Source organism: Erythranthe guttata, chromosome 13 (assembly GCF_056151865.1).
Source record: "Erythranthe guttata isolate IM_541 chromosome 13, IM_541, whole genome shotgun sequence".
Taxonomy (NCBI): Eukaryota; Viridiplantae; Streptophyta; class Magnoliopsida; order Lamiales; family Phrymaceae; genus Erythranthe; species Erythranthe guttata.
The window spans coordinates 3,415,136-3,425,000 of NC_142545.1; the positions used below are offsets into that span (position 1 = coordinate 3,415,136).

Sequence of the window (9,865 nt, forward strand, 5' to 3'; positions counted from 1 at the left end):
ATCAAACCAAACACGTGCAAAGGTGATTATCGCGGGTTGTGGCACTGTTTCGTATTTCAATCATAACTTTTGCATACGACCTCCGATTGAGCTGATTCAAGTGGCCTTAGAAAGATAACTTCAAGATCTACAACTTTTGAGAAATGACAAATTGTCAAATTCGGGCATACAAAGGGTCAAAACAGTGTTTGAAGTTGGCGCAGAAGCGTAGATCGCGATCCCGCCTTCCTGTATCGCGATCTGGGGGTCTTACAGAAGGTTTTCTTGATCAGGACCCAGATCGCGATCTGGGGGGTCTCACAGTACATTTTTTTTTATCAAGAACCAGATCGCGATCCAACAATTCCCGTATCGTGATCTGGTAAGGCGGTGCACAGTTTTCGAGGCAATATATTTGTGTTTTGCAAGCCCCGTGTAAGTAGAACAAACTTCCTCTCCAGTTAGACTTCTAACACTTCCGGCTTCGACTTCTACTTCGATTTTTCTTCGATTTTCGCCAGTTCTTCGCGGGAAGCTTCGACGAGGGTTTAGACTCGGGTTTTTCATAAGTTTTTCTTTACGTTTAGTTTATGATTTCCCGTGTTCTTCATTTTGATGCTATGTTTGTAATGAACTGAGCATTTTCTTTTAGGGAAATGAAACCTTGTATATATTGATTTTGATTTCCAGGTTTGTGATCTATTTGTCGTTCTTTCATTATGTTTATGTTTTCCTGTATTAAATGTTTTCGATTGTTTGGCCAACAGTTGAATTGATTGTAAATAGGAATGAACTCGAGAGAGGATTTCTCGTTTGATTTTAGGAAAACATAGCTCAGGTTGTGCAAACGGAGACGTGATGCACCTCGGGTAGCCCTTAAGGACTTGACCTAAATGCTCTTTTAATATCAGGTTCTGAACAGAGACGTCGGACCTGTGGGTAGACTCTAACTACACTGGGGATGGGGGTTAGGGTATTTTAGCGTCTGGGTTAGCGAAAATAAAATTGACATTAGATTCGGATTTGTAGATCTTTATCGATAGTACACTGGTGGATTTTACCCTAGAAGCCATCACACGTCGGAATTCTTCCATTGTCCTGGCGGACCGTGGTTTTTATTTTTGTTTCCTTTTGGTTTTATTTCATCCCCCATTCTTCCGTCCGTCTAGATAAAGTTTATGATAGTATAATTACGGTACTTGGTAAATTTAGGAACTTAATTCCCTGTGTATCGATATCTGGAATTCACTATTCTACAAAACGCGATACTGTGCACTTGCGGTTTTTCATACGTAGGTTTTACGCGTATCATACCATATTATATTATTATCGAAAATCCATTAATTTTTTGTAGATATGCAAATCACCCTATTCTCTCCCTTTATCTCACGCCATTTCAGTTTATGCTTTTCCAAAAAAAAATTAATTTTTAATGGTTTTTTTTCAATTTAAAACAAAAATTGGTTTTTCATTATATATATATTTCAGTTTTTTTAAATAGTTCATATTTAAAAAAAAAAAATTAAAATTCACTACATACTCATCGAAAATCATTAAATTTGTCGAAAATCGCTGTGAAATTAAAGTAATGCTATTAAATAAGCACAATCAACATTAATATTAACATAATCCATTATTAAATTAGTGTACTTCGCTGTTAAATTAGTGTAATTCACTACATGTTCATCGAAAACCACTGTTAAATAAGTGTAATCCACTATTAAGTTAAAACAAAAAAAAAATCACAAATATACTTGCGGAACTTGCAATAAAGACCAAACAAAAACACTTCTCTAATTCTCTTGTGTACAAATATAAAATTAATCGAATAAGATAAACCACCATTTAATGCTCGAAGCGCAACCACCGGCACCGGCACCGGCACCACTCCCACGCTTTCTTTTTTTGAAGAAAATAAAAGTAAATAAACAAACTAAAAATTTAAGGAAAAAAAAAGATGCAGGCCGAGAGAATTGGAAGAGGGCCGAGAGAATCAACATCTAGCTGGTCAATTACCCCCGCCGCACTAATTAGAACCCCAAAATCGAAAAACCCGTCATCCGCACCATGGCCAACCACGAATCTTTCTTCAACCGCTTCAATTATTTCCGATGCAAGGCCTCCGTCGTCATGGGGTGCTAGACCGCCGCTTGAGGGTTGTGGCGCATCTGGCGTTGGAAAGAAAGAAAGGGGGCCGACGGTGGTGCAGGGAAAAAGTTGTGGCTGGTGGCGGTTTGAATGAAAGAGATTAGAGAAGGAGAATTCTCAAGAGAGAGGATCAGAAACGTGAAAAGAGAGAGATGAGATAAGCAAATCAAACGGTGGTTAGGATTACACATATATCATAAATGTAAAATAGAGTTATTTCTTAGTTAGGGGTATAGTGGTGAAAATTATTTGTTTTTAATTAATAAAAGTTGTTTTGGATTTATTTTAAAAATAAGAAATAAAATTGGGCTCATTGCAATGACACTTGTGTAATGAGAGCTTTGTCAAAGTTTTCCTACTAAATAATTGGGACAAATATAGTTTTCGTCCCTCGATTTCACGCTCGTTTGATAGTTGTAATTGTCATTTATTTGTATTATTTTATTTCATTTTGATACAATCAAGTTTAATAAATCCGTTAAGTATCCAGATTTTTTAGCCCCAAATCTACGTATCTTTATCTACTAAAATTGTCAACTTTACTTAGTAATATTTTTATTAGAAAATTATTTAATAATTTAGAAAAATATTTGATTCACATATATCCTTTAAAATAGCTTAGATTTTCAAATTTTTTGCTTATACATATTAGTATCCTTCAACTCAACAAATTTTCAATTTAAATCATCCAATTTTTTTTTTTGAAAATTTTGGCTTATTTCATTTTCCTTAATATCAGCCATAAATCATGGTAATAAATTTATATTTCATAAAAATACAATTTCCATCATTCAAGTTTGTACCGATTTCACATTTGGTCCCTCGTGATCACGAAAAAACACATTTTGTGCATCATGTTTGAGAAATGCAACACTTTAGTTATTTCCGTCAAAACTAATGGAATCAAACATGTACCCATCACTGCCTTAACTGACGGACTAACGTTAAATTGACGGAAATGACCAAAATTGTTAAATTATTGAAACATGAGGGATCAAATGTGTTTCCTGTAAATATGAGGAACCAAATATAGAATTAATGCAAACTTGAGGGGTGAAAACTATAATTTTTCCTAAAAGGACCACTACTTAGTTTGATTTATTGGGCACGATTATACAATTGAATTATCACAACATTGCATAATTTTATTTTAACTAATTCTATCTTGGTAATTAAATAATGGATGATTATTAATAAGATGCATACTTCAAAGTTGCTAGATGAATGACCCTTTTAATTGAACTTAGATTAGCGATTTCACTGTCCAATGCCATTGATTTTTTTGTACCATTTTCTTACAATAAAATTAGCGATTTCAAGTTATTAATATTTTTTCTTGCAAGAAAGGCATCATCCATTTCAAGTTTCTTCGAGCATGTTACAACTATACATTAGTTAAAGTTAGCCCAACTAATTTGAGATGATGATTTGTACATACCCAGTAAAAAAATGTAACATGGTTCAAGTAAAATTACATATAAATCCTAATCATCGATCTTTCTTCTTATTCATTTTCTTATAAATATTTGAACAAATAATCGTTAAATCCAACAGGTAATGGTTAACAATGTTCATCTTCTTTTTCTTTCCTAGTCTCTTCGTTTCAGGTCTGTTATATGCTGTCGTTTTCGGGTTTTTTGTTTGTTTGTTTAGTTTTTTTTTTTTCTTTTTTTTTTTTTGTGTGTGTTTTTCGCAGGTTTTATTTGTGGTGGAAGTCATGACTTCAGCGAGGTCTGATACGAGGTTTCTGGTCTGCAGAAAAATCATAAAACAACTATTGAAATTCATACACTCTTCTTACTCTTAAAGAGTATGTGATTTTGTAATTGTTTTGCATTCGATAATTCCAACGGCTCTTTTTCATCTGCTTCTATTTTATTTATTCTTTATTCTATGTACTGTAAATTTGAAATTCAAATTGCAATTTTCACTTGCTGGACAAATTGCCATCTTTCAGGAGAAGTTTATTGAATGATCAGACATGCATGACATCTTGGATCATTAAACTATTTAACGATCAAATCATTAAATAGACAAATCATGTCTCTTTATACCCATAAATTATCTAATTAACATTCTTAAGCGATCAATTCATCTGCAAATACAAAAAGAAAAAAAAAAAAATCATATTACGTGATCAAATTAACAATCTCAAGTCAATTAAGGTATAATTACACGCATGTCATATCCCATTTACATAAAAGGGTTTTTATGAATAAGTTCGTGACCAACCATCTATGTTATTCTAGGTTCATGGGCAGGCCCAGTTCTGAGGGAAGACGAGAAAGGCGGTCACCTTGGGCCCCCGATTTTTTTATAAATTTTAGGGGGCCCCCGATTTTAGAAAAATAGTCCTTATACATTACTATTTATTGATAATATATCTATAATAAAAGTATATATATTCAGAAAAAGAAATAAAATAAAAAAATATGATGAAGATTCGTCAAGTCTTTGTCTTCAATTCTCCGTTACCTCGTTCTTCTTGTTCTAAGACTGCGTAAAAAAAGTCCAGATTTTCATCTTTGAGGTTATCTTTTATAGGTTTAATTAAGACTTGATAATATATAAGAGTTTCCTTGTGCAATCAAAATTCCTATAATTCCACAAAAAACCTCATAAGAAAATATAAATTGAGTGTAAAACTTACACTCAACACCTCTAAAAAAAAAATCGGGGGCGATGCCCCCGTACCCCCAAGTTTTTTAACCTACTTTGTTATATTACTTCGAACAAAAAAAAAGACAATGTTACCCCTGGTAAGGGTGTTTGTCATATAGCCCATTAAATATAATGCACATATCATGTTATTAATAACAAAAATAAAAAACTGAGTTTCAAGACTCAAGCACCTAGAATTCGTCGTCCCAACTCTGATGCACCGGATTTGGAAAAAAACCCTGCTCAAAGTTTGTGGTTTGGGGAAGAACACATATTGAAATTTTCAATGTGATTTCGGTACGATTTTACTGAATGAAAACCACTAAATTTTATAAGTAGAATTTTTTCCTTCTTAAAGACAATACATAATTGAGGGGTGACTGTAATTATGCAAACTAGGTTAGTTTTTCTTTTCTTTTATAATTTGACCTTATTTCAGGTGTTGTATGTAATTTATTCTTTATTGTATTCCAAGGTTGAAAATTGCTTGAGTGATTTAAGGGGGCACAAAATGCAAAAAAGTCTATATTTCAAGGGTGCAAAAGTAAATTAACCTGAAATTGACACCTGCCCTATTTGCCAATTGCTTGCAATTATAACCCCACCCCCAATATATAAATCGCCATCTGTTTCTCAGTAGGAATCATAAATTAAAGCTAAGCGGCCGGAGAATTAACAATTTATTTAGAAATTATTTGTTTTTTGAAAACTGAGAAGCGATGAGTTCTAGCTTAAAAACTCAACTTGAAAACCGGGCGATAGAGTTGAAGCCATGTTCGTCAAAAAAAGCTCCTACAGGTAAAAAAAATTCTCCCTGCATTGAGTTTTCCTTGTGTGATTTGAACGAATTTTGTTGCCTTATGAAAACTAAGGCTCTGTTTGTTTGCACGATTTTTGAGTTTTTATTTTATTTCGTTGTGTTTTAATGATTACATATGTGTTCCTGTAAGATATGCCCTACTCAAAAATTAAACCTTTTTAATGAATAAATATTTGAACAACTTTCAACATGAATTCCTTTGCAAATTTTGTGTTATGCAGAAGCCTAATTTTTTTGCTACTTAATTTTGTTTCGACTTAATACTTTTGGTGCATTTAATATTCTTAATCATTAAGTCGAAACGAAAGTGTACAAAAGACATTTATTTTCAACAATAACAAACAAAAAAGATTCCCGGGATTTTCGCTTGTGTATTTTTTATGTAATGAATTCGTTAGACGTTGTACTATTTGCTTATTGGTTTTAGTCGATATGGGAAATAGAAGATTTGAACATAGTGCTATAAAAACACGAATTAATGCGCAAGGCGCAAAAAATGCAATAGATGTTTTTATAGCACGAGGCGCTCGTCCGAGCGGATCGAGGCTGACAAAAAAAAATTATGTGCTATATATATCAGCAATATTGTTCTTGTACGTTTCTTGCTTGACCGACGTATATCTCCCAAATATAACATGCTGCCGTTTCTAGCTGTATTATAGTGTTATTTTAGTCCACCAGAGTTGCACGTGTTAACTATCTCCACCTTTTTTACTGGTATGTTTGCTAGAACAGGAGCCAGGTAGAGTTATGAAACTGTCGTACGAGAAGATGGTCCTCTTAACCGACAATTTTTCCGAGACCAACTGCATCGGAAATTTCCAATTCGGCAGACTTTATTATGCAAAGATAGTGTACCCTGGAATAACAACATATTTTATGGTGAAAAAATGGGAAGTCCCGGAAAATTGTGATTACGATCCAGGCGATAACGATCTTCGACTAATGGTATGTCGTTTTTGCAGTGGCATTTTCGTAAATACTTCTTTGCCTAGCACATGTGACATTTATTGTATTGTATATTTGCTTGTGCAGGACGAAATGATTTTACTTCGCCATGAAATGTTTATTAACCATCCAGGCATGTTAAAGCTGGATGGATTCTGCTTCGATCGAGGCCTTATTGGTGCTGTTTACAAGTTCAAGCCGTTTGACTCGCTTTTTAACCTCATTCCTAAAGGTATTGTAATTTTTCATTAATCTCGAAAGCTGAAGAGAACCTAATTGTTAGTTTGAATTCTCGAATAATTTGGTGAAAACATCATTTTTTAATATTCCGTTTATGCTCGGGTCAATCCATATCCTGCTTCTACTTTGAACATGGTAGTTTTGGAGTTGGGGTGTTTACGTATCAAGTTTCAAACATTTGTAAAAAAATACGGAAAAAAAAAAAAAACAAATAACCGAAAAATGTGTTTGTTAGATGGTTTCACTTGGCTGCAAAGAATCAAAGCTGCCGTTGGCTTGGCTTCCGTTGTCAGATATTTGCATCTCGGAAAGTCGTCATATTACCAACCTTTCGTACTTCACAATCTTGATGCTGCACACGTAGTGCTCGATGAGGTGTGTTATATATATATATATTTATATATATCAAATCAATTATTATACTTGTATGAAGAAATTAGTAACCAACCACTTATGCTGTCATGCAGGACTATAATCCAAAGCTGTGCGACTTTGGTTGTACGAGCGGTGGAATATTCCCGAATAAGAAAACATACTCAGGTCATAATTCCCGTAGTTGCTATGGGTGCATCGACATTGCACTATGCAGTACAGGTAATCTTTGAAGTTCGAATTAAGTTTTTCTAATTTGATAGATTTTCATCCGGTTGTTTCTTCTCGATCGGTCTTATTTATAAAATTATTAGTCTCACGATGATTTCGTCACAGGTGATTGGTCGATCAAACAAGACGTATTTGCGTTTGGGGTTATACTTCTCAGTTTGATATCAAAGAGGGTTTACACAGACGAAGACAGTGAAGCTGGTGCACCGTTTGTTTTTGAATGGGCCTTTACGGAATACGAAGAAGCCCTCGAATCGAAAAGTGACGTGAAAGAAACCGAGTTTTCACTTGTCCACAAAAGTCTAGCAGATGAAGATGATTTTTGTACAGCTGATGGGCATACGATTACTATGCTAGCGCTCGAGTGCGTAAATGGAGACGAAAATCAACGGCCCACGATGAAGCAAGTCGTGAAATCTCTCCTCAAACTTGAACTCGTTAAGCAAAATGCCGACTTCATTGGTGTAAACAAGGTGCTGAATTCCTCTGAAAATGGCATCTAATGTATTGATGTTCACTTGGTGTTTCATATAAATTAATGATGAATGAATGAATGATTGAACGAAGCTATCTATTGTAAAATAAATAATGCCTTGGTGTTTATTTTTTATTTGATAAGTTTTATATTATTTATTTTGACTTTCTTATTTTTTTGCATCTACGAAAGTAAAAAATGAAATCATGTAAAATAAAAAATACAGTAGTTATAGGGCTTTAATTTAACTTATGGGTTAAATTACAACTACCCTTGAGGTATGGTTAATTTACGGAAAAACCTCTCTTATTTGGATAATTACATCTACACTTCAACTATAATTTTTTCTTACACCTCCACCCTTATGGTGTCAAATTCAAGATAATCATCTAGATTTTGTGGAATGTACTCTAGTTTGTACTTATTTTGTGTAAAAATACAGTTTCTGATGCACCACAATCTGATATATATACAAGCCAAAAAACACATATTATGATCATGTTGCTTCAAAATGTGGAGTTCAAATGGGATAAAACGGATACAAAAGTGATAATATTCCACATAATTTCGAAGATTCCACTAAATTTGAAACTGTAAGGGTGGACGCATAAGAAGATTTATAGTTAAGGGGGTTGGTTGTAATTACCCAAACAGGAGGGGAGATTTTATAATTTGACCACACCTCGGGGGTGGTTGTAATTTACCCTTAACTTATGCAATTTTGTAGCTATTAATGGTATTAGTTGGGGTACACGCTCAATTACAGAAACGTGTGATTATTCACGAAAACTATGTAAATTAGAATTTTTTTTTTTTTTTTTACGAAAGAAAATACATGTATGAAATTTTTATTTGAGAGTGATAAAGACCACATGGTAGACTAAATAGAAATTTTATTTAGTATTTTCAAAGTTGTAAACTTAAAAGAAAATTACAAGAAAATTAAAAAAATACTAACTAAATTTCATTTAGTCATTTAGTAAATAATTTGTGACTTGTAAATTGTCTTTTTACCTTTTAGAAATTTGCCCTCCAGTGCTTAGTTGATTTTCATAAATAATTACAGAAGTAAATTGACATAGTTACAATTTCAGGAATCGGGGAAACAACTTTGAAAATACTAAATAAATTTTTATTTAGTCCTTTGCGGTAAACAAATTTTAAAAAGTCATAGACCCCGTTAGGCTAGACACGGCCATGGGCAGGTTTTGGGCCCGGAACCGGCCGGAATCGGCCCGTTGACGATCCGGCCCAACCCGTTGACCGGTGAACCGGTCGGTCGTCCCCGGAATGGGCTCGGTTCTATGAAATGGTGAACCGTGAACCGTGAACCGTGAACCGTCGGGTCGGCCCGGTGGTTCACCCGGATTTAAAAAAAAATTCAAAAAAAAAGCAAATAACGGCTAGTGAACCGGCCCGGGTGAACCGACCGTTATTTGCTTTTTTTTTTGAATTCCCCCCCCCCCCCCCCCCCCCCCCCCCCAATTTTTCCTATATATACCCTCAGACCCCAATTTTTCCTATAATTTACTTATTCATCAAATATTTCAAAAAAAATAGAAAAAAAAAAATTTCTAATTTTCCGGGCCGACCCGGATAGGCCCGGAACCGGCCCGAACCGGCGGGCCGACCCGGGCCGTCGAACCGTGCATATTACGGGCCGGTTCCGGTTCCGGAAAAAGTGAACCATGAACCGGTATGAACCGGCCCGGAACCGGCCCGTGGCCGTGTCTACGTTAGGCTGAACTTATTTAGAACATTTTATATGCTCTTACATTTGATAAAATGTTTTAGGAGTTCATAAGTTGTTAGGAAACAACTTAGGTCACTCCAAATTTGTATATGACTCCAACTAAGTGTAATTAGGTGCTCCAAGTTGTTTTTTAAAACTAGGGGTGTGAATGAGCCGAGCTCGTCTCTTTTGGCACGCTCGAGCTCGAGCTCGAGCCCAAGCTCATTTTTTTATTTTTTTTTGTTTTTTTTTTCTTATT

General features: G+C 34.6%; 1 protein-coding gene across 2 annotated transcripts; it reads left to right on the top strand.

Annotated features, from left to right (window-relative positions):
- The first annotated feature begins 5,424 nt into the window (after window positions 1-5,424).
- Window positions 5,425-8,046, top strand: LOC105952602 (putative serine/threonine-protein kinase PBL3). Of its 2 annotated transcripts, none has more exons than XM_088812103.1 (6): window positions 5,425-5,586; window positions 6,339-6,556; window positions 6,644-6,788; window positions 7,032-7,171; window positions 7,264-7,390; window positions 7,505-8,046. In XM_088812103.1, the coding sequence occupies exons 1-6, from the start codon at window positions 5,508-5,510 to the stop codon at window positions 7,900-7,902; spliced, it is 1,107 nt and encodes a 368-aa protein (XP_088668229.1). In that variant the 5' UTR covers window positions 5,425-5,507; the 3' UTR covers window positions 7,903-8,046. The 2 variants fall into 2 exon arrangements, with proteins under 2 accessions (XP_088668229.1, XP_088668230.1); XM_088812104.1 differs by having other exon boundaries at window positions 5,463-5,586; window positions 6,344-6,556.
- The last annotated feature ends 1,819 nt before the right edge of the window (window positions 8,047-9,865 follow it).

What these genes read in the sequence shown, in the direction of transcription:
- LOC105952602 (XM_088812103.1), top strand. Translation starts at nt 5,508, where the DNA reads ATGAGTTCTAGCTTAAAAACTCAACTTGAAAACCGGGCGATAGAGTTG. An exon ending in GTCAAAAAAAGCTCCTACAG is followed by an intron (nt 5,587 to 6,338) that starts GTAAAAAAAATT and finishes TATGTTTGCTAG; the next exon opens with AACAGGAGCCAGGTAGAGTT. An exon ending in ATAACGATCTTCGACTAATG is followed by an intron (nt 6,557 to 6,643) that starts GTATGTCGTTTT and finishes TTGCTTGTGCAG; the next exon opens with GACGAAATGATTTTACTTCG.